The 25,659-nt window shown below is 42.1% G+C and overlaps 1 protein-coding gene across 6 annotated transcripts in view; it reads left to right on the forward strand.

Moving 5' to 3' along the window:
- The window catches only part of LOC125457500 (rho guanine nucleotide exchange factor 4), a 423,581-nt gene that overhangs the window by 103,844 nt on the left and 294,078 nt on the right, over positions 1–25,659 (forward strand). The window contains exon 1 of one of the 6 annotated variants that reach the window (XM_048541761.2): positions 20,185–20,360. The exons of the other annotated variants lie outside the window; for them this stretch is intronic. Coding sequence (XP_048397718.2) covers positions 20,319–20,360 — 42 coding nt within the window. The 5' untranslated portion in view covers positions 20,185–20,318. Of the gene's footprint in view, positions 1–20,184; positions 20,361–25,659 lie in introns of those variants that run through there. 6 annotated transcript variants of the gene reach the window in all.

Genomic DNA, 25,659 nt, shown 5'->3' on the forward strand with positions numbered 1-25,659 from the left:
TTTTGAAGAACTGCTTGCATTCACCGCCCTTTTTGCGTGATGTTTCATTAAATACCTTTTTGAAAGCCCAAGTAATTAAATATCTCTTGGTTGCTCTTAATCTCCTGCACTAGTTAGATTCTCAAAAAAAGTCAAAAACATCCTTTTCGGTTTCACTTTCACAAAACCATGCTGGCTTTTGTCAATCATACTATACTTTTCCATGTACGTTGTTCAGACTTCCTTAGTCTTGTAATAGATTCAAATAGATTTATAGTAGATTTGAGCACTTTGCTTGGTTTTTAGTCATTCATGGGATGTGGGTGTTGCAGGCTAGGCCAGCATTTATTGTCTATCCTTAGATGCCCTTGAAATGGTGTTGGTGAGCTACCTTCTTAGACTAGTGCGATCCATATGCTGTAGGTAGACCTGCACTGCCAAGAGGAGGAAATTGAGGATTTTCACCTGGAGACACTGAAAGAACAGTGGTATGTTTCCACATCAGGATGGTGAGCAGATTGAAGGGAAACTTACAGGTGGCAGTGTTCCAATGTATCTGTTGACCTTGTCCATCCAAATTGAAATGGTTATGGTATTGAAAGGTTCTGGGTAAGAATTTTTGGTGAATTTCTACAGTGCATCTTGAAGATGGCACATCGTGCTGCTCCTGAGCATTTGTGTTGAAGGCAGTGCATGTAGTGCCAACCAAGCAGGTGGCTTTGTCCTGGGTGTTGTCAAGCTGCTTTAGTGTTGTTGGAGCTGCATTTATTCAGGGAAATGGGAGTGTTCCAGTCCAAACTTACATCTTGTCGATGGTGGACAAGCTTTGGGGAATCAGGAGGTGAGTTACTCACCGCAGTATTCTTAGCCTCGGACCTGCTCTTGCAGGCATTGTATTTATCTAGCGAGTCCAGTTCAGTTTCTGGTCAAAAGCAAGCTCCAGGATGTTGACAGTGGGGGATTCAGCATTGTTCATCAAGGGACAATGGTTAGATTCTCACTTGTTGTAAAGTTTCATTGCCTTCCACTTGTGAGTTGTGAATATTAGTTGCCACTTATCAGCCTCAGCATGAATATTGTCCATCTCTGTCAAACTACAGAAATAAACTGCATCACTACGTGAGGAGTCGCAAAAGATGCTGAACATTGTGCAGCCATCTGTCAACATGCCCACTTCTGGTCTTATGACAGATGGATGAAGCAACTGAAGATGGTTAAGCATAGAATGGGCCCAAATTTTAGCTGTAATAAACTAGTTCTTCTTTATTGCCAAATTGAATCTGGCTAAATTGTATCTAATGTAACAGATACAGCCTAAAACCTACAGAATTGACCAAATCATTCCCCTGCTAATTTTAAAATCTGTGGTCAGTGGAAGAGTTAGGTTAGAAAGGAACTGTTGCTAAGAATTTTTCTGGTGCTGAAATTTGTATGGAAAACAGAATTCCTTCATGTTGATCACCCAGCCATGATTATTTAGCTGAAGTTTGGCACTATGATGCAACACTTGTTATTTAAAGCTGTTTTTCCCTGTTCTAATTCATGGTTTCAGCATTCAATTATATCTTGTCTTCCAGATTTCCAGTATCTACTTCAGGAATCCTGAACTGTTACTGTAGGATGACGGCATCGTTGAATATGCCAGCATTTATTGCCCAACCCCAATTTCCCAGAGGGCAGTTTGGAGTCAACCACATTGCTGTGGGCTTGGAGTCACATATCGGCAAGGTGGCCCCTTGCTTCATGATTTAAAGTGAAACTGTACTCTTATCGCATAGTTTGCTGTAGGAAGTGTCTACCTGCAATGCGTCTTCCTTTGTCTGAATTGGAGCAAGTACCTTTGCTCTACAACATGAACTAACTTAAGACCAGTTTGAGTGTTGGAAGGGACTCTGTGCAGAGGTAGCCTTGATAACCGCAATTGTGATGAGCAGGAGAACTGGATTGGACTAAATGGCCCTCATCTATGCTGTAATGGTTCTGATCTTTGGACACTCGGCACAGAGAAGGGCAGGCAGATTTGAGGGAGGTCCTCCTGACTCAGCTCCTTTGTCTGCCAACTGTGGTTATTACCACATTCAAACAGAGAGCAGTGTTGGGGATTGTTACTCCTAAATACCTACCTCTTTCTTGTGGTTACATCTGTGCAGGGGTGTTCTTGGAAGTGGAGCACGCAATGTCTGTCGGTATATTTCAGAATTCCCATGACCACAGGGGCGCTGCAGGGTATAGAATGCCCCTGCCCACCAAAAATTGCATTTTGTTGAAAAGTTGCTTAGTTTTCTTTTGAAATTTTGATTTCTATCAAATTGCATCTTTTGGGCCTGCAGGCCATAACGCTTGTTTCAGTTTAATTGGTTACATTTCAATAAAATAGACAAGAGTAATGATGGAAACATTCTGGCCCTCAGCCACAAGTTATTAGCTGTTGTCACCCACAAAGTACCTCATAAAATGCCGAAAGTTTTGAAATTATTCACTTGGGAGCAGTAAAGGAATGTGCAATCAGTCAAACAAGTCATCGATGAGCAATGGTTGATTTTCTTTTAATATTGATTTTACAATATGTTTCAATTAAGTGTTGTTTCTTCAACTAAAATTGTTACACAAGAGTCCACAAATGATTCCTCCTTCGTAGAAAATAAAACAAACGTAATTTAGCTTGTCTGTGGAATCTCCTTTCTGTCCTCACGTAGCTGTATTCTCATTATCTAATTTCCAAGTCCCTAGTTGTTTAGCTGATCTGAGTGTCTGTTTCCTATTTTGAGTATCAGTGGACCAATCCCTGCGATCAAGGTCAGAGTTATGTTGCCTCAGGCACTGGAAAAAACCAGAGCAAGAAGTCTCTGTTATGAGGTTTCAGTGTAGGCACAGCTGATTGTCCCAAAATAGGACTCTAGGCAGATGATTCTCAAGGGAGTAATATCTTAAACATGTGAAATGGTGCATCTTGCTTTCAACACTGAATGTGCTGTCATCTCTTTTCCCAAGGTAGCGGAATCCAAAACTAGAAGGCGTAAGGTTTAAGATTAGTGGGGAAGGATATAAAAGGGACTTGAGGGACAACTTTTTCATGCAGAGGGTGCTGTATGCATGGAATGACTGGTGGAAGCTGGTATAATTTCAGAATTTAAAAGGCATCTGGATGGGTGCATGCCTAGGAAGGATTTAGAGCAATATAGGCCAAATGCTGGCAAATGGGACTAGATTAATTTAGGATATCTGGTCAGTTGGATCAAAGTGACAGTTTGTTTCCCTGCACTATGTCTTTATAACTGTATGACTGTTGTGTAAAGCACCCACATGCTGATGTTGGGCTGTGGTCAGACTTTTGAGGAGACAATCAATTAAATGGCTGCCTGCCTGGAATCCCACCTAATTAGGATTGTTCTTGGATGCCCAGTGCTGAACAGCCAATTAGCGGTCTCCAGTACTCTCAGATTGGCAACTCCACAGTTGGAGTCAGTGAGGGAGGAGACCAAAAGTCTATCTTGACTCCAGTTTTGATTTATTCACAAAGTGTGATATCACAAACGTTTGGCTTCTAACTCCCTGACCCACACCATTGTGAATAAGTCTCTTTATAAACTCTATTCTGCATTGTAATGCAGGTTAAAAATGTGAACATGGATTTCAATTTCAGGTGAATTCAGTACTGTTTGTTTCAATAATTATGCACATGAGCAATGATTCTACTTTTGATTCAGTGCTGAGAAGAAAAACAGCCATGAAGTTGCTCTGGAGGTTACTTCCAACCTGTGAAATTCACTCTGAACAAAGTCTCCTGGTTTAGAATAAAGCTGTAGGTTGGAGGCTGCGGACTTCCAGGCTGTTGTGTTTAACCAGTAAATACAGTATATTTATAGACAGAAAGAGTAAAGATTCAAGAGTAGGGCAGGGAAGAGTAACTCTGTCGAGAAATAGGAAATCCCGCTACGGAACAGATACCAAGAGATTGCGTATGTGTAATGTATATGGGTTGTACCATGTGAATATCAATGACAGCTATGCTTAGACTAGGGTAAATTTAAATTGTGACCTTGTGCAGCCACCCCCAAAATGAAAATGACCTGCTTACTTCAATGTGGGTATATGTAATAGTCTATCCGATTGAAAGCTACAGCAATAAAGATGAGATTGTGTTAATTCTGTGTAGGATTGAGTTCATAGTAGAGGGTTTCTGTTATTGTTCAGTTGACATATTCAGTCAGTATTACTTAATTGTGTGTGGTCATTGTAATGAGGTCTGCCTCACAGAATATGAGTTCCCTGATTGGAGTAGATTAACAGCCCCAATCAGGGAGCCCTGCCTAACAGATATAAACAGGAGTGGCAGAGGTTCCGTTCACTTACAGCTGGCTCTGAGGGAGCAGGATTAGCGTCGAGGATCTCTGTGTATAAGTAAAGGGTGACTTGGTGATGGGATACTGGCCTCTGTGGGGTTCTTTTGGTGCATTTATTCAAACATTTATAGTAAAGAGCTTTTTGATGTATCAGTTCAATCCTGGAACCCTCTGGCTTATTTTCTTTCTATTGGTTCTTCCATTCTGCTCTTTAAGCATTCATGGCCTACCAAGCCAAATCTTAATAAATATCCGGCTGGTTCAGTATTCTCAATCATTACTGCATTCTTTTTGAGCAAACTGAAACCAATTAACCCAGTTACCTAATGAACTTCCCCTTCAAGGGTCACTGTAACATTAATGCAGAAAACAGCAAGTTATGATAACATGACAAGTGTCTGTTTATGTTCTTTTTATTTTAAAACATTCATTCATGGGATGTGGAGAGTGTTTGCTGTGCCTATCACAAATTATCATTAAGAAGGTGATGAGCTGCCTTCATGAGATGATGCAGTTCATTTAATGCACGTGTGGCCAAATGCTGTTAGGGAGGGAATGCTAGGAATTCGACCCAGTGACAGTGAAAAAAACAGAAATATATTTCTAAGTCATGGAGGTGATCAGGATGGCTTGGATTGGAACTTGGAGGCTGGTGTTTCCATATATCTGCTGCCCTTATCCTTATAAATGATGGTGATTTTTGGTGAATTTATGTAGTACATCTTGTAGATGGTATATACTGCTGCTAATGAGCATGGTGGTTGGATTGAATGTTTGTGGATGTGGTGCCAATCTGTGGGCTGCTCTGTCCCGGATGTTGTCAAGCTTCTCAAATATTTGTAGCTGTCTTCATCCAGATGCATGGGGAGTATTCCGTCACACACTCTCTTAGTACGTGGTGGACAGTTTTGGGAGTAAGGGTTGGCCGAGGGTCAAATGTCTGTTTGAATGCCTGGCACATCGACCTGTTTATAACCTGCTTGGGGCTACAACATCACGCAACCTAAAAGCTAAGGAACACCAGACTTACCAAGGCCTCAAAGATTACAGGTGATTTCAGAGTCTGCAAACAGAATTAACCAATGATTGCATGGGATGACTTTGTTCAACACCCTCCATGTGCCAAATTCCCAAAAGAAAAAGGGAGGGTTTGAACTCAAACAGCTATCCAATGGGAGCTCCTGGCACCTCAGACAGCAGGATGGAATGCCATAATATGCCTGGAACTTTGACAAGGGTGTGTAGCCGCACTACATTCAGGTAACCCTTCCATGCTGCATGTCTCCTTATTCTCTCCTCATTTATGCTGATTATCCAATGAGTGACCCTCCCTCCACTTGTAGACACTGAGCATCAATTTACTTTCCAAAGTAAAACTTAAAAATAAGTTTTACAAATACTGGTGATGTCGGTGGGAAAGAGAGAGGGCAATTTCACCCTCTGTTATCCTCCAGTGTAATTTTTATTTCAAAAGAAACAGTCAGTATCAAGAGTACCAAGGCCATAACCCTGGAGGGACATTCCCTTCGCTGGGCACGGAATGGCTGCCATGATGACTCAGCTCTTAGCAAGCAGAGTTTCAGTAGTTGATGGCACTCTCATCCTGCTTCCCAGTCTTCTTGTTCTGGGAGCCACTGCCATCCTTTCGCCATGACACATCCTCAAAGTGGAGTCTGTGTGTCAGCTGGAAATTTCCACTTGACATTCACAAAGTGTGGTACATGCTGTAATGCTAACCATACCCAATGTGCAGTCGTAATAGTTTGCTACTACCATTCACTTTCCGAGTAGATGGATCTTTTAAGGGCCTAGTTGGTTCACAGTGATAGTAGAAATCAAGAGACTCTTGTCTGAAACAAAATGTACCTATTGTAGGTAGAAATGAGTTACAAATTCATTAGGAAGTTCAACATTGCTACTAAGACCATGGGAGAGCTGTGGATATAGGTTTTCACTCGACAAGATGCTAAGATATTCTCTTTAACCACCCAAGTCCCATGACATCACCAGGTTGGACGGAGTTAAATACCATCTCCAAAATTAACCATTTCAGAACCATTGCCTTACACAGCGCTAGGTAGCCTCATTGTCCCTTTGAATTTTCCTAATAAAATACCCATCGCTTGTGGATCCTCCCAGATGAGATCTCCCAGAGGTGGGACCAAAATTGGGGCTTTGCCTCTGTCTTCATTGTCGTTTTAAGGGTTTACACCATACACTTCTATTATCGTACCCCAGACCATTCACAAATGCTTTCCACCCCTTCTCTCCATTATCCCCAACAATGTTTCACTCTCAGAAACACACTCAACCCTCTAACTCACCCCTGCTGTTCAGAGACGTTTACTTTCTGTCCACTGACCTAGTATACAGTAACTGCCTGTGCCTCTGACCTGCTAGCTCTAATTCTTTTGGATATGTGAACGCAGCAATATTCTACTCTATTGTAGAGTCAGCCTCCAGTACTGTAGTCAACGCAAACAAAACTGTTTATTCAATACCATTGCATCTGGTTTCACCCTTCCCTTTTTACATTTATTCTGTTTTAAATCTTTGTCTACATGCCTTTTTAATAATAATATATCTAGGCTCAAAAGCCAATTGTGGTTGAGTAAACCTCAGTGTGAAAGTAACCTTCAGACTTCTCCAATACCCCAATCCTCGGCATCTTGTTAATGGCCTTTTCAAATACTCACCCTTTGAGATCTTTCCTAATCTTAAAGCTGGTTGGAGATCCTGCTTAAACTTTCCTGCTCCAATGAAGAAAGTGAGTTTTCAATGCATTCTTCGGTAACTGAAGCCACTCATTCTTAATGTTATTCTATTCCTCTTTTTACTACTACTTAATTTGTTTTGGTCAGCAGCAAAGTCAGGAAACCCTTTGACACGGTCAAAATCACAGATTCACTACGTAAAAGATAGCTTGGATAACTGGCACTTTGACAACCGAGATCAGTAGGTTTTTGTCAGGTAAGTGGAAAGAGATATAGAGCAAGTGCAGGTCAATAGACTCTAAATACAGATTTCCCATCTGACTACTTGCTGAAACAAGCTCGGGGCAGAATGGTCTAATTCTGTTCCATGGCTCAAATAAATTCTTTGACAACTAGGCCGTGTCAGTGGCCTGGTGCTATAGTTGCTGAAGTGTTAATTCAGACACTCAGGTAATGTTCTGGGTTCTAATTTAATTTCAAGTTTTGAAAAAAAAACTGGAATTTAAGAGTCTTATGATACGCACAAATCCATTGATTTTAAAAACCATTGGTTCACTCACGTCCTTTTAGGGAAGGAAACTGCCATCCTTATCTGGACTTGCCTTACGTGCGACTCCAGACCCACAGCAATGTGGTTGACTCTTTAGGCTAGTTAGGGATGGGCAATAAATGCTGGCCCAAACAGCAACACCCTCACTCCCATGTATGAATACAGAACGTTATAAGAAAGCATAAATTCTCCAGTCTGGTCCCATGAAGAGGTAGATTAAATGATTGAAATGTATCTAAGAACATAACAGCTGGCCTGCTTTTTTACCTGTCATGGAAAAACAGCAGTGTAAGTTAATATGAGCTTTAATGTGCTTTTCCAGACTATACAACAAATCGTCAAGTCTAGGAAAGAGATGTCATTTTCATGACTTAAAATAAGACCTTTGCCCAATGCGATAACTTTTGAAATTGACTTTTCTTTTGAAATGTACATCCGCTGTAAGAAATGGTGGCTTAGGGTCATCTTGCAATTCAAAAACCGTCATCTTTCCTCGCAAAGTCAAAAGGAGATATTCTGGACTAAGGTGTCTGTAGTGATGGTAATGATGTCAGCCAGATGGGACTATTAACCTGGTCTAATCAGGGAGTCGTGGTAGTCAGATATAAGCAGGAGTGTCAGAGGTTCTGTTCAACCTGAGAGCTGGCTCTGTGGAAGCCAGGGCCAGTGTCAAGGATGACACACAAATAAAAAGTGTAAATAAAAAGTAACTTGGCAAGGGATACTGGCCTATATCGAGTTACTTCAGTGAGTGTCAGTGAGAGGAAACAAAATATGTTCCTGAAGAAATTTGCAAGCAACAGTCATCTTTGATTTGGGGTTAGCATTTCTGGCATCGTGCCTTTATTTGGGAAGCTTGACTGTGTCAAAGACTGGGCCCAGTATGGGGGAAGAAAGTGTTAGTTTTCATGGGCAAATAACATTGGAGCAAATGGAAAAATAATCAGTAATTCTCCTGACAGCATGTGGACCTTCAGCTTTTTTGGGTATTAGTAGGCTATCTTTGCTGATGCACCAGACAGTAAAAAACCTTTCAATGGTTGATAGATTTAGTTAGAGAATTTAAGACACCAGCCCTCCCCTAATTCTGAGTCTTGTTGGTTTTGCTCAGCAATTCGAGAACCAGGAGATCCGTAATGGGATTTGTGACTAGATTGGAGGATGACGGAACGGCGGAGATTGAGTGGCGGCCTGATGGAGGTCTACAAGATTATGAAGGGCATGGATAGAGTGGACAGTCAGAAGCTTTGTCCCAGGGTGGAAGAGTCAGTTACCAGGGGCCATGGGTTTAAGGTGCGAGGGGCAAGGTTGAAAGGCAAGTTTTTACACAGAGGGTGGTGGCTGCCTGGAACTCGCTGCTGGGGGAGGTAGTGGAAGCAGATACTATAGTGACTTTTAAAGGGCGTGTTGACAAATATGAGTAGGATGGGAATAGAGGGATACGGTCCCCGGAAGAGGAGGGAGTTTTAGTTGCGATGGGCAGCATGTCAGTGCAGGCTTGGAGGGCTGAAGGGCCTGTTTTTGTACTGTAATTTTCTTTGCTCTTTGTTCTGTTAAGATTACTGGCAGGAACATGTGACTTTTACTTGATCCTTAATGAGATGCTGAGAGATTATTTGGTGTGTGTGGGATTAATGATATAACCACGCAAAAGTGCCTACTAGCTGGAGTTCATACAGTCCCAATGTCGGGTTCCTTTTAGGAGATTCCTACACACTCGATACAAATACAATATGCTGACTTCTGTGAACAGCCACAGTTTATTTAAGCAAGTACAAGCTTTTGGAGGATCACTTAACAATCTACGCATGTCTTGCGGAGCCGTGTCAAGTGATGCTCCCCAATAAGGGAACCGGCTCCCCTGTTTTATAAAGGATTTTACAACACAGTCAGTCATGTATGCAAGATACAATGTTTTACTTCGCCCATAGTCATATGCCTAGCAACAGTGACAATCCATGACTTAATCATCTAACAATAGAAGCAAAGGTCAGCTGCCCAAAAACAATGTGTACAACTAGACAGTTCCTCACTTCTCAATCGCCGCTCTAGACAGTTCCGTATCTTTTTAGCTTTAGTTCAAGATTTACAGAGAGCAGAGTATAATTAGATTACCACATTTTGTCTGCGAGACAGAGGTGCCCACGGCGCAGCTTAGCACCTAATTTCTTACATGTCAGCAGAACAGATATTCACCCTTTAACATTTCATTCCTTCCTTTTATCATTCCATGATAACTAACTAGATGGGGGCTGAGAAAGGCACCACCAGCGTATTCATAAGAATCTTACAGCCTGTATTTCAGCAAGTTATTAACACACAACATACAATGATTATAACAACAAGAATTACTAGCCCATGTAGTAGATAGGATCCCCAGGACCCCCCCAGTAGCCACCCTGGCCAGTCATCTCCTTTCTTAGGACCTTTTGTCTAAAATCATCTAATTGTTTCTTAATAGACTGGATGGCGTGGGTTATGTTGTATGATTCGTACATAACATGGGTGCGCATTTGTCTCCTACTATGGTACAAACTTCCCCCTGTTCGGCCATTTGATAATCCATTGCATATCTAGTCTGTTGTGCATAGAGCCTTAACTCTGCCAATTCCCGATTTAACCGCTTCTAGTCCCCTCACTACTGTTTCCCAGCATAGTTAACCTACAAATGAGGTAATTCCAGTTCTTCGCTGCTATTACTCCTGCCGATCCTCCGAGGGACAGTGCCCCCAGGAACCCGTAGTCAAGGGAAGATCAAAGAGTTACTGTGTCCTTCCAATCCGCACAAAATTCCTCACTAATTGTTTGGGTAATTATTCTGCGGCGGTTATGTGCTTTCTGTGGGCATGGAGCAGTAAGCGGTCCTATAATCCCTACAGCGAATAGGATGGGGAGAGCTGGGTGGCCTAGTAAAGGTCCCGTTGAGAAGGAACACAAACCCTCTTTTGGCCCGGTAGCATTTGACTGCTTTGTTATTGGCACTTGTGAACTGTTTATATCTCCAGTTTCTTTCCTGGCCAGAATTTCCTCTGGATCCGATCCGTTGGTAATTGTAAAAGGGATATGACCAAAAGGCAGAGCTGACATGGGTTCCGTTACAATGCCCACAAACAAACTGTCTTCCTGCAGTGACATTTAAGCACCCTTCCTCATCACAGGTGCAGGTGACTATTCCAGTGCTCACCTGGCCATGTCTGCGGGCACACTTCTGAGAAGGAAAGTAGATACCTCATGGGATCAGAGCAAATCCAACCACAGCAAAATCCAAAACAAAGCCAAGCCTCGGACAGATGTTTCTTCAGGATCTGGGCTGGCAAGCAATTGTGGATTCTGCTGGTTTGCAGAATCGAGGAAATCTGAGTCCCAATTGGCCCCGTTTGAGTAAGAGAACTCATAGGCTGATATCCAGGAGAGTGCACCCCCGAGAAAGCTTACCCATGTCTGGCTTGGAACAGTTAAATTACCCAGCAACATCCAAATCAGAACCAATCAAAATAAATGTTTGGTTAAATGGTTACCTAGTTCTTAATGGAGGTTGTGTCAATGATTACAGAACCAGCCGACAACTGGACTCTACTCCTATGGGTTTGTGTAAGATGCCAACTAGACTGAGAATCCTTGTCGGGAAACCTTTACAGATTAAGTGTACGACTATGTTTCTGTTTCATATGAGAAGCAGCTGGTTCAGTTACGACTGTTTTTGGTAAAATGCTCAGGCCCAAGCTTGATGGGGTGAAATTGGTTGAGAAAGATTATCTAAATTGGCTCAATATTTTTCGATTTTAAAGTGGCAACTTGAGTGAAGTTCTAATTAAATACTCGCAAGTTTGACAGGAAGGTCCATGGACTGAAAAAGGAGCCATGTCCGCTTTGCATGTTGACCAGGAAGCAATTCCACAATTCTGCAAGTCCTGCCCAGTGTCACTTGCCTCATGGGCAAAAGTAGAGACGAATATCAGGAGGCTGGAGACTGGAGGAATTATCAAACCTATCCAGTTTGCAGAATGGGCAGAACTGGTCATACTGATTGTAAATCCCAACAGCTTGGTTTGCTTTTGTAGGGATTTAAACAAATGGTAAACTGCTTCTTGTAGCTGGATAAAAGCCCAAAACCTTGCGTGAAGGATTCGAATGCAAAACTGACATGGGGACTGTCCTTCACAAAGATGGACATGAGCCATGCATATCTGTAATTGCGATTAGATGAAGATTCCCGGAAGTATGCTACAATTAATACCCATAAGGATTTGTACCAATATATGAGACTGCCATTTGGGGCATCATCAGCTTGTGCCCTTTTTCACTGGACAATGGAAAGCATGTCACAAGGGCTACCCTAGGTTGTCATTTAACTGGATGATGTGGTAATAATAGGGAAGACCAATGAAGAGCATTTCAGAGAATTTGGACGTTTCTCTAAGGTGGGCATATGCCTTAGAAGGGAAAAATGCATCTTCCAGGCAGTCCAAGTGACCTGCTTGGCCTACAGAGTTGACAAAACTGGGTTATACCCATTAGCAGATGAAGTGAGGGCGATCAAATTTGCTACGACATTCACAACTATACCAGAGCTTAGGTCTTTCCTTGGATTAGTAAATAATTATGGAAAGCTCATTTCAAACCTTCCATCATCCTGGCACCCTTACGTCTGCTATTGGAAAAAGTTTCAGCCTTGGAAATGGTCTCAGAGCCAAGGTGTTGCCTTTCGGAAACAGCTATCATTGTCTAAGGTGTTGGCACACGATGATTCCAAGGCGAGATCTGGTGCTGACATGTGATGCCTTCCCATTCGGTATCAGGGTAGTATTGACTCACAGATATTACAATGGGGAGGACTGCCCGATGGCTGTGCTTCCCAGACTTGGCTGATGCAGAGTGCAAATATGCCCAGATGGAGAAGGAAGGTTTGGCTGTCATCTTTAGTGCGAGAAAGTTCCACCAGTATCTTTTACAGTCGTAAGTTCATCATAGTAACAGACCAATAAACCTTGCCAGTTTGGGAGGCCAGGTAGCAAATGCTGATGCTTTTAAGCTGTTTCCCAAGGGCAGATACCCCACTGGTGGTGCCACCCCTGGGAGAGTCCATTCTGGTTTTAAACTTGCTTCCAGTCACAGCTGACAATATCAGTCTTTGGACTCAAAAAATTCCCATCCTGGCAAAACTAAAACAGCTGGTGGTGATGGTGGGAAGCCAAAGGGCCATCTCAAGTAGAGAAACTTTTCTGGACCCGGTGAAACCAGGTCACAGTAGAGGTTGGCATATTATTTTGGGGAGCAAGAGTGATTGCCCTGAACAAAGGTGCTGAAAGGGCAGATCCTGGCTGAACTTCACCAAGGATCATCCAGGGGTGTCAAAAATGAAGATATTGGTGGGAATTTATGTCTGATGGCCAGGTGTGGATGCAATCAATGATTACGACCAGCAGCTCCCACACATTTGTGTGAATAACAGGGTAAACCCTGGATTCAATAACATTTCGTCTGTGCCAGCCCTTCCATGGACTCAATGTTCTTAGTCATTTTGGCCCACTCAAAGTGGCTGGACATGCATAAGTTCATTTGTCAAACACTGTGATGATGATAGAAAAGCTGTAAGCACCTTTTGCAATACATGGCCTCCGAGAAATGTTGCTCACTGACAATGGGTGGATTCGATTCAGCCCTTGGGTGACTTGTCTGTGTGGAGTTTGCACGTTCTCTCCGTATCTGCGTGGGTTTCCTCCGATAGCTACGGTTTCCTCCTACAGTGCAAAGATGTGCAGGGTAGGTGGATTGGCCAGGCTAAGTTGCCTGTAGTGTCCAGGGATGTGTAGATTACAGGGGATGGGTTTGGGTGGGATGTTTTTGAGGATCAATGTGGACTTGTTGGGCCGATGGGCCTGTTTCCACACTAGGGATTCTGTGATATCGGGGCAAACTCCAAGGGTTTTTTATGATCGACCAGCAAAAAAAATTTGAGTGTTTCCATTAGTTGAATGGCATTCAGTGCATGAGGATAGCCACATACCATCCATCATCCGATGGTCTGGTGGAAAGAGCAGCCCAAACTTTGAAGGCAGGCTTATTGAAACAGCCTGCAACTTCACTGGACACCACACTGTCTGGGTTCCTATTTGATTATTGTATGACACTTCAGGCAACCACAGGGCTAGCCCCAACAGAGTTGCTAAAGAGGAGAAGACTCCACACTAGGTTAAATTTGATCTTCCTGGACCATGGGTGGGGAGGGTGAAATGGCATCAGGAATGCCAGTGCTGCACCCAAGACTCGTGTGTGTGTGTGTCTGTCTGTCTGTGAGAGAGTTCAGGGAACAAGGTCTGGTGCCGGAGACCTGGGGAACGTGCCTGTGTCGGTAAGAGGTAGAGTCGACATGAGGGCAGATACTGTGCAGTATGAAATTTGGGTGGGTGCGGTGCTCCTAAACAAGCTTGTGGACACTATGAAATCTGCAAACTTGCAAACGGTGAAGGAGCAGAACACACCCAAAACAGGCGGAAAGGATATTGGATCCTATGGTTTCATCCCCTCCCTCCAGTGTCAAAGAAACATGAGAATCTGAGATGGACACGGTGAATAGCATAGCCTCAATACCTTTTAACTGCTTGAAGAAGGCGATGAATTTCTTCCAAGATGCTCTGGGGCCAAGAGGCAGGCTATTGTCTGGTACACGCTTCCTGTATCTGAGGCTGGGCCAGAGGAACTGGACTCGGTCCAAAAGTGCCCCAGAAAAGGCTAGAAGATAAAGAACTGGCCTATATCCTTGGACTTAGAGGGGGACAGATGTAGTGAGTGTAGCAAGGTCAGCCAGATGGGCTGAATGAGTTCCCTGATTGGGGCAGTTAGCCTGATCCAATCAGGGAGCCGTGGCTGACAGATATAAACAGGCATGTCAGACATCCTGTTCACACTTGGAGCTGGTCCTGACGTTGCTGGATCAATGTCAAGAACTTTCCACGTATGAATAAAGAGTGACTTGGTGACAGGATACCGGTCTCGAGTTATTTCAGTGAGCAGAAATGAGGTATTGAGAGAGTTGAGGTCGGGAGTCGTTTTAGAGGAGTAGGGAGGTCAGGAGTATCTATAGATGGTTAGCCAGGCTGGGAATGGCTGTAGAACAGTAGGGATACTAGAATTGGCCATAGAGAAGTGGGGAGAATGTAGGCTGAAAGTGGGGGATAGAGGGGCAGGGAAGCTGGGAGCATAGGGAGTGGGTAGGCTGGGATTGGCTATAATGGGGCTAGGAGGCTGGAAGTGTGACGAGAAGAGCATGAAGCCAGGAGTGATGAGGGAGGAGTGAGGCTGGAAGTGGGAGATTATACTCTCTCTCCAATGAAATCAGGTCCTAACTATGTGCATGTGTGATTATTGCACCACCTAGTGGTGGCATTCACAATAAACTCAGACCTCCAAAGAAGTCCTTCTCAATGTGGTCCCTGTTATAATTATAACTGTTAGAACACACAGCAGCTATTCGCACACAGCGAGCTCCCACAAACAGCAAGGTATTAATGGCTGGTTATTTTATTAATCTTGATAATGTAGATTTGAGGGCGAAACATTTACTGATGAGAATCATGTTTTCTGACAAAATAGTGCCACGTGAACTTTGACATCTATTTGAGATGATTTCATCTGAAAGTTGGCATCTGTGACACTTTTCCCAAATTGATGTAATCTTCTAATGCAGATGTTCTTCATAAAAAAATTTACTAAGTTTCTAGCACAGCCTAATAAAGAAGCCTGCTCCTTCCATGTTACTCATAGGAAATTGCACCCAATGCCTTGTCTACATTGATTCAGTTTATCACTAGTATAATATTTATGCTGACAATGAATGATGTTTGTTCATTGTTTTGTCAGAGAGGTTTCTAACCAGGATTCCAAAAACTGGCCTAGATTTACTGCCAAGACTGTGAGCTTGCTAAGTGTACAGAATCTCAATGTGGACACTTTTTTTAAAATCAGCCTGTCCACACTGTTTATTATGCACCTCTGGAGCTGGTGGGATTTGAACCAAGGTCTCCTGCCAAAGGGGCAGGGCACCACCACTGCACCACATGAATGGTTTTAAGTTTAGGTGGCACAGGAGCTTAGTGGTTAGCACTGCTGCCTCACCGTGCCAATGATCCAGGTTCGATTCCACCCATGGGTGACTGTCTGTGTAGAGTTTGCACATTTTCCCCCCCCATGTCTGTGTGATTCTTTCAGGTGCTCCAGTTTCCTCCCACAGCCCAAAGATGTGCAGGGTAGGTGGATTGGCCATGCTAAATTGTCCCGCAGCATCTAGGGATGTTTAGGTTAGGTGGGTTAGACATGGGGAATGATTCAGGGTGGGATGCTGTTCGGAGGAGCGGCGTGGATTTGTTGGGTCGAATGGCCTGTTTCCACACTGTAGTGATTCCATGATTCTATGAAGTATTGTGATCTTATCTGGACAGTAACTTGTCTGATAGCAGCAATATATTTAAAAGTTGTTGGTGGGTGTTTTTTCTAAAGGAGTCGTATATTCAAATTGCACTTTCAGTTTATTTTCATAAATGTGTCACTACTTTTCTAAGATAAATCATACCAAACTAAGTAGGCCACTGAATTGTGTTTGAGGTTCAGATTTCACAGTAAACAGAGGAATTTATCAACAGTAGTTGAAAATAACATAAGCTAATAATAACACTGAGGCTTCAGATTTTGAACCTAGAATATTTGAACATAATGGATTTAATCATTAGATATAAAGAACTGGCAATCTCTGTGATTTATTTTTCTAAACTTTCAAACAGCTCAGTTCCATCCACAAGCATGATTCTGAGTTACCTGTGTCTCCTTGCATTAACTCCAACTTCTTATTCCCAGCCTAAACTCTTCAGTTCAATGAAGTGCGACCTTCCAGGAAAGTATCTCCTCTTTGACATCTCCTGCATCCCTCTGTGCTGAACACTGCTTTCAGATACATTAGACTGTGTCGTGTCACTCTGGCCTGTGCTGGCCAGTGACCAAACCCCAGCTTGGAATTTTGTGTCATTGAGTTTCGGTGATTGAGTCTATATGAAGCACATTTTACTGGATACTGTTACCTCCCAGCAAACCTGACCATGCCCTCAGGTAGAGGGCGATGAGTTATCACTAATCAGGACCACTTGCAGGGTTTTGAAAAACTTCTTAAAATTTAGATAACAAAGTGTGAAGCTGGATGAACACAGCAGGCCAAGCAGCATCTCAGGAGCATCTGATGAAGGGTGCAGGCCTGAAACGTCAGCTTTTGTGCTCCTGAGATGCTGCTTGGCCTGCTGTGTTCATCCAGCTTCACACTTTGTTATCTTGGATTCTCCAGCATCTGCAGTCCCCATTATCTCTTAAAATTTAGCTTCTCTTTGACATTAAAGGCTGTAATAGAAAAATAAGTGGTTAAGTTGTGGATGGTAAGATCATTTTCTGTTATTCACACTTGGGAGTTCTCATTGGTGGGAGATTAGACAGTGATTAAAATTTTTTTAATAGTAAATCCATTGTCTACACTATTAATAAAAAAAAGCAGTGGGTTACCACTTTTAAACTATATTACAGAATAATTTATGATGTAAATTACATTATAAAATGTCACCTAATTGTTTGAAGGAAGATTTTATGTACTGTTTCCTGGAGAAACAGGAGCAAACTTTTTTTTTGTGAAAGCTAGCAAAATTTAGAATTCACTTTGGGCCCAGTGAAATATTTTCCTATTCCTGGTCTGGATTTGAACAAAAAGTTTGTTACTATACAGTCAGTCTGTTTGGAGTTGGGGAAAATGGCCAATGATCTCCTGGTCATGGAAAGACGTTCTCATGGTGATTGGCTATGCGAGACCTTAATTAAAGGATGGGAATTGGATGGTGTTCGTGGTTGACTAAGTAACTTGATGGTGTAGGGTAGGTAATCTAAGTATTTTGATGGGTCAGGAGGTAGCACTGCTCACAACCTTGCCCATTAGCGTGCCAAGTAACATACCACACGGATTCAGCCAACCTTATTTCCTTCCATTTGTTGGGGTTCCTGAAGTCTGCCTTTAACTAGAACCTGATATGAGCCACTTGAGGCAGCTAGAAAGGGAACCAGGGAGGAGTTGACTCTGGAGTGAAACTTACTCCTTCTTGCCACCTCACTAATTATGGGTGAGAAGGTCTACAGGTGAAACCACTATTACTTAAAACCATCAATTAATCATATAATGGCCTTTTCTCACGACACCCTCAATCACCTGCCTTCCTGTTAGGCAAGAAAGATGGTTTGTTTCCTGACTGCGAAAACAGGCCACACTGCAAATGTCTGCTACTGGGATTGAGGGTTTGGGGAGGTGCTTCTAGTTGCACCCTTCCCCCTCCTCCATGTTTTCTATTGCCCCCAGACAGATGCAAGTTTATAGGCTCAAAAAGTCACCCTCAAACCATTGTCTCCTATACCCCAAGGCCCTTCTGTCCCTTGCAATGCTTGCCCTGTGAGACGAGTAATGAAAGTACTCACCCTCTTGTGACCGGTTGCCTTGATGAATAAGCCATGACCAATGGATTGCAGGACACGGAAGCTGCCAGACTGGTTGGCAGCCCTTGGTGACCAGGGATGCCGCTACCGAGGCCTGTGATTTGTTGACTGTTTAGCTGACCAGCATCGAAGGTGTTGATTGGCAAATGACGTGGTGAGTTCTGTCAGTGATTGCGGTGGCACATTTGCTCCACTTGGGGGAAAAAACTGACAAAATTCCATCCAGAATAAATATTGTAATGAAGGCATATTGTCTGTCTGTAATATTAAGACAAAACCCTGTAGATACTTGAAATCTGGAATTAAAAACAGAATGGTCCTGACCTGAAATGCCAACTTTCCTGTTCCTCTGATGCTGCCCGGTCTGCCGTGTTCCTCCAGCTCCACACTGTTATCTCTGACTCTGGCATTTGCAGTTCTTACTGTCTCTGGAAAGGGAATTGGTAGCATTACATTTAGGCATTTGAATAAGGTACTAATTGCAGGACGGATGCTGGAACTAACCAACTGATAGGAATGGCAGAGATCCTTATCAAATGTGTTCTATTAGAAACCAAAGGCAACACTTATAAAGACTGGGAAATGAAGTGTCTTTACTCATGAATGTTTTGTTAAAGGCTTTTTAAAGATTGAAACAAATAAGGGAGAGATGAGAGAAATAGCCATTCAAGAGTATAAAGAATACTTATTAAAATTAAGCAGGCAATTTGGAGGAAGGTAACATTTTTGGGCAACTACTTTTCCTGTGGGCTGCTGCTGTCAGTCCCTTAGCCCCAAGACTAAATCTTTGTTGGATAGATTGACTTGAACTCAGCAGAGATAACTTATCGGGGAAATACTCCTGATCTAATTTAGCTCGAAATAAGAGTGAAAAGCAATGAATCACTTCAAGAGAAGGGTGGAAATTGTAAGTAACATCAATTAAATTTTCCAGTTTAGGATGAGAAAAGGAAACGCATTGATATACTTATCAATGCACCAGAAAAAGAGCTGCAAGTGTGGACCTAAGTAAGAATGGAACAGAAGAATTCTGCACATGTCCCACAAAGACGGAAAGATTTAGAAAGGGCAATTTTTTTTCATGCAGAAGGTGGTGCATGTATGGAATGAGCAGCCAGAGGAGGCGGTGGAAGCTTGTACAATTACAACATTTAAAAGACATCTGGATGGGTATTTGAATAGGTAGGCTTTAGAAGAATATGAGCCAAATGCTGGCAATGGGGAGTACATTAATTTAAAAGATATCTGGTCAGCCTGTATGAGTTGGACTGAAGGGTCTGTTTCCATGCTGTATATCTCAATGAATCTAAAAAGGCTGACATAGCTGGAGTCCAGGTCAGAGTCTCACCCATAGTGAGACCACTTTGACGTGATGTGCTGTTGATGTTCAGAATCTTGCAGTATTTTAAATACAATTGGCAGTTTTTCTGAAAAGCAGGGATCTCTCTGCTGGAGGCACAGTAATTTAGTAGGACAACTGGACTTGTTACGAATATTTCTAACGATGTGAGAAGTGGAACAATATGATTTCATATTCTCAGTATCGTTATTATTAATTTTTTTTTGAAAAAGCGTGTTTCTGTTTTAAAATGTCACTCTCAACATCTCCAGCAGTATCAGTTTAATAAGCCTATTTCATGATCAAGACTATCGCAGCTGCTTTATGTACAGAGCTCTGTTCAAAACTTTGAAGCATGAGTCAGATGGAATTTGCTCAAGAATTCTGTTGATGTTCAGGTTTACAGTCCGTCATGCTGTACAACTTCAGTGTTTGCCTTGCTTTCAAAGTCAGCCCCACTCACACTCTTTGTCACTCCTTCTGAATTGACAGGCTGTTTTCTTTCTGAACCTAATTTAAACATTATACTTCAGTGGTTCATGTACCAAACTTGGGCAAACCCAGGGCCTGGTCTGCAACTGAAATTCAAAAGTTTGCTTGATCAGTGATCCAGTGAGTTGTTGCCATGGTTACTATGCTAATCTGTGCCCTACTGTTTAGAAGACAATAAAGACATTTTCCCAGACTTGCAGAATGTGACTCGAAATCTAGTGGTGGGGGGGGGGGACATTTGCTTGTAGATGTAGGGACCTCTCGGTTAGAGATAGTGATTTAGCAGGACTGCTGGACTTGTCACAATGTGAGAACAGGACAGTATAATTCTGTATGAGTGCAGCACTTTCAAAGCATATCTTGGAGAACAATTTAGTTACTGGGGTACCATGCTCATTTCTCCTGAGTTCAAGACTGGCAAGTTGTGCAAGGTAAGTTTTTATATTACTGAACACTCTCACGCATGTGAACTGATCTTTTAGCTGTGTTTGAACTGTACTGACTCAACGTGCATTCTGTGTGAATAGTTTCGAAAGCATGCATGCTCAGACTGAACTTAAAACATTAACATTTCAGTCGTCAAAGCCATTTAGTGATTAAATTTAAAGCCCAAAGCTCGAGTGTTTCACAGTTTGAAGGTCAGCTTGATAAGGGGCTGCTTCATATCTGACAGTCTGTGATGGCATAACGTTGAATGACTGAGCGCACAAGTACCTTGTCCAAATTATGAAAAGTATTTTCATGTTTAGAAATCCTTCTGTGGATATTGGATATATTTTATTAACTGCTAACAGCTCACGTACCCAGCTGGTGTTTTTAGAATGCCGATGAATGGCTTTCATTTTGATATAAAAGGAAGTGTATTCAGTAGTCAACCACATTTTTTTAATGTTGGGTTACTTGAATTATTCTATTTAATAAAGAAGTTTTCTCTTCCATCAGGTATTATAAAACTGGCATTCTGTAATTGACATTCATCCATTTCATGTGACCCTGTCTAAATCAGCTAGGGCAGGTATCTAAGTTACCACCTGCCTGCATGAGGAAGATCTGTACCACATTTTAGATGAAGCGTTAACAGAGACTCTTCCTGCCTTGGTGATGGATGTGAACAAAACCGATCATGTAAAAATGTTGAAGGTTATGCAACCCTTCTGTGTCTCTGGTAATAGCTGTCATTCAGTAGTAGTCCTCTTTACTGTGCTATAGAAAGGTTATGGATTAATGTCCTGCTTTAGGAACACATCAGCATAAAATCTGGTTTGATCAGTCTGTGCAGCACGGATGAAATATCGCACTGTTTGAGGTGCTGTCATGTTAAAATGAGGACCTTCTAGGATGAGTGTGCATGATCTGATATCAAGATTTTAAAGAAGGATAGGGAAGTTTTCCCTGGTGCCCTGGCCAATAGCTGTCCATCACCAAGCATACTAGAAAATTATCTCATCACTGTTTGCGTGAGCTTGCTGTGCACATGTCTGCAATATTTCCCTGTATAACAAAAGGTAATCTACTGCTTCAGAAAGTGTGTAGTTCTCTGTAAAGCTCTTCTGGATAAAGAAACAAGAGCAATTAATTTTTGTGGTTTCTTTTCCATAACCAATATAATCAAATACAGGATCATTGATTCTGCAGAAAAGTCGCACTGGACTCAAAACATTAACTTTCTCTCTCTTTCTCTCCACAGATATTATCAGACCTGCTGAATTTTCTCTGTCACTTTCTCTTTCTTTCAGGTTTGCAACATCGCAATATTTTGCTTTTTATTGCAGTCATTACTTATCCTAAATGCTCTTTGAAAGATTTTTCTGATAGTGCTGTATTAGCCAACGTTACAGCAACTGCAGCATTTCCGCACATCTTAAGGGTATAATATAAATAGTAGTTTTTCTTTGTTCTTGGGACATAAGTGGTTTTTGTGTGCTAATATTTCATCTTGCTTTTCTTTACCATTTTGTTGGCTGTGGTTTACCACTGCCTCAGTTGTAGGGTGAGGAGGCAGGTCCCAAATATACCTCAGTCAGGTAGGAATTGAATCTGTGCTGTGGACGCTATTTTGAAGCACACCCTAGCCATCTAGCCAACTGGCCTTCTGTGAGTGGCACTGACAAAGCAGTATTTTACTACTTGCCTTCAGTGTATTAACGATAAACCACATTAGGTGTGATGGGAAGTGTGTTTAGATTTGACCAGATAGGAGCCATTCATCTCTTCCCTTAAGGAGTTGTGAAGCAGTTGGGATTTTGCTGAGAAATATAGTATACCATAAACATGTAGCAGATAAGCATAGCACGTGTGGAGAGCAGCTTTCATTACTGTATTATTGATAGGGTTTTTTAAGAGTTCAATTTCATAGCTTGTCATTAGAAAACAGAACAGTGGCTGTGAGTCCAGTGCCGGAACCATTCGGCTACCGCCACCAAATTGGCAATTTCTGCTTTCATTCATGGCAACGTGTTACCAGATAGATGCCTCACTTGCAAGTTTGGTCAATGTATTTGTTGCGTCTCTGATGGTCTAATGATAGTATGTGACTAAGTACAAAGCAGGTTGCGATAAGTGCATGACCCTAACCGCATGGTGTGAATATTTTCATCTCACTCTGGATGGTGCAGCAAAGATTTTTGTCTGTTTCTAATCAAGTACTAAGCATTGTTTTGATTATAGGGTCTTGCAAATGGCATTTGGCCATTGCCTACTAACATAAGCTCAGAAGTTTGTCTCAATTCCTGGCAGTCTAGTCAGTGATTTTCCTGTCCCTTGGCCCTTTTGGTGAGTCCCATTACTTGTATCCAAAGGATGATATTTATCCTATTTCCTAGCAGACTGAGAGCAGGCATTGACATGACAGTCACGGACAGATGTTATGCATGAGAGTTGGCTGAACATCCTCCAAGTTGACTTATCATATTTGCTTACACTTTGAATTTTGTCTAAAATTGCTCAGTGTATTGAAGTTTGCATGTAGAAACCAGAGCAGTCAAAGATCCAGCTGGAAACCCGTAATCCATGCAGATGTTGGAAGATTTTGTAAACAGGGTAGTTTGTGGAGTTATCATGATCTGAACATTGGTGTGTGAACACAGTCCTGAGTTTGCTGCAGCATGTCCATTATTTGTAGAACATTGATTCAACTTTGCAGAGGTTCCTCATATTCAGTGTGGAGCCTTTATAGAGGATATAACCTGTTTGACATGCAATGACACACAATGCATTTAAATTGAAGGAAATGTTACTCAGTTACAACGTGTGGCAACATTCACTCAAGGGTGTTTTCCTGCACAGCGCTTATGACCAAATTATAAGCATATTCTCCATTCTGTCGAGAATGAGAAGATGTTTATTGAGTGCATAAGCTCAATGCTACCATAGGTATTGTCTGGAACATTATTTCTCTGGTTTCCATGCTCCTGAAACAGGACAATATTAACCATTAGAGTGTGGAGATTGCTAAGTAATAAAGGAGTCCATGAATTGTGTTGCCGTAGGGCTTGTGGTTTGGGATTCTACTCTGCTCAGTTTTGTGAAGGCTATCTTTGTCTCTGGTTGTTTGTGGTCTGCAGTGGTTTTCAACAATGACATATGAGTAACTGCTGTTTGGCTGTGATAGGCTCACACAAACTTTTATTTATACCATTGTACAGAATACAATTTTTGTAAATTCATTTCTCATTGATACAGTTTATTCCTTCCTTTCTTCAGTGTCTTGCACCTGACAGCTGATATCTCTGTTAAGTCATTATATACATAACCATCCTGTTATCATATTTATTTTCATTATAACCGAGGAGGAGTTTGCTTTCCTCTTTTAAAAGACCTCGGTCAGTTGCAACAGACATTTTTATTTCTCTTTAGCATGCAGACATCATGTTATTTAGTGGCTGACTGGAATCCTCAGAACTTATGAAGCCTGTAGAATAAAACAAGGAACTGCAGGTTTGAAACAAAAGCACAAAACTCTGCAGCATCTCCTGGAGAGAAAGCAAATCAGTATTTTAGGTCCATTGACTCTACTTTCTCGCCAGAGATGATGCAGACCTGTTGAGTTTCTCCAGTAACTTCTGTTTCTGCTTTATTTTTCTCAACTCTGCAGTTTTAAATAGGGTTGATTTTATGTATTCGTTAATCTGGCCCCAGTAAAGCTGGATTCTCCGTAAGCAGTCTTTCATGCCCAGTATTTGCCCGTTTAGAATGGTAGAAATTGGAAATAAAAGTGTCGTTGGTTGTTTTTGTGCCTGATTGACTGACTGGCAGTGCCCTTTGACAAAGGTCATTTTAGCCCATGAATAATCTGAGGTGCTAAAAGCAGATGATGAAAGTTGTTTATTGATGGTCCACCTTTTGCTGTGATGATACTCCACAGTCTGTCCGTTTCTTCAGTTCCTGTCTGTAGTGATTTGGCACCAAATGGATTTCATTGACTACGAGATCCTTTAATTAGGATTGTTAACCTGGGCCAGTTAGGGAACGCTGTTTGACAGGTATAAATAGGGGAGTGGGCCAGTAGTTGTGGCTGAGTGGTTAAAGCAATGGATTAGAAATCCACTGGGGCTCCTTTCCTCGCCCCCACCCCCACCCCTGCCCCATACCCCCCCCCCCCACCCCCCCCCTCACAGGTTCAAATCCTGTTGGCAGATTTCAGTGCTTTATTTCCTCCTCAAACTCTATTTTGATTTAATCCCTACCCTCCCCCCTTACTTTTTCATTCACATAGACATTGCCCCAGAGGGCCTCTGCTTCCTACTGGTTCTTTGCTGGTGGACTATCAATAAACTATTTTACACACTTCGTGTTTTTACTGTGTCTCGCACCTACACACGCACTAAAAAAGAAAGAGAAAACAAAAAAGAATGGTACAGCCAGGAGATTAGAAAAAGAGGGAAAAAAAAACCCAGGAGATTAGAATCTTCTCAGGAGGACTGATTCCGAGCTGGCTGGACACAGCGGTGTTCCTTTTACAGGAGTAGCAGAAGGTTCACCGCTGGCTGTGTTTAAGAAAAAAAACGTTAAAAAATATGAATGGGGCTTCGGAATCTCTTTAGTTCAGGGGACTGACTCTAAGCTGACTGGCCACAAGTAAATAAAGGGTGACTTGGTGACAGGTCTCTGTGCAGTTATTTCACTGTTCAAGTAGTTTCTCTACATTTAGTCTTCAATGGTATGTGGCCATCACAGGCAATTCCTGTGTTTTTCAGTCCATCACGAACTGTCCATGAATTGAGTTGTTTGCTCAGTCATTTCTAGACATTTAACAGTCACCCTGCAGGTCTGCAGTCACATGTAAATATGGTGGCATGAGTGAACTCAATGGGATTTTACAAGAATTGACGAATGTTATTTTGACCATTTATTACTGATCTTTATGTTTCTTTTTTTAAAATTGGATTCAAATTCCACCAGCTGCCAAAGTGGAATTTGAACTTGTGTCCTTTATAAGAATGAATGTCGACACCTCAATTTTTTTAGTCCAATGTCTCCACTGTCTCCATTTGGTACAACGGCATTGTTGACTAGACATTTCTATCGGTATCTGGCAACTTATTCTACAGCAGCCAACAAACATAATATGAAGGAAACACTGTGAGGAGGAATCTGTGTAAAGTTTGGCAAAGTGATCTGTTGCCCCCAGAGCTTGTTGCTTCAACCATATGTTGCATATGAATTATTCCCTTTTGATTCTCTTTTAATACAAGAAAAATGCACTGAATGCATAACAATATTGATTCAGAC

Source organism: Stegostoma tigrinum, chromosome 14 (assembly GCF_030684315.1).
Source record: "Stegostoma tigrinum isolate sSteTig4 chromosome 14, sSteTig4.hap1, whole genome shotgun sequence".
Lineage (NCBI taxonomy): Eukaryota > Metazoa > Chordata > Chondrichthyes > Orectolobiformes > Stegostomatidae > Stegostoma > Stegostoma tigrinum.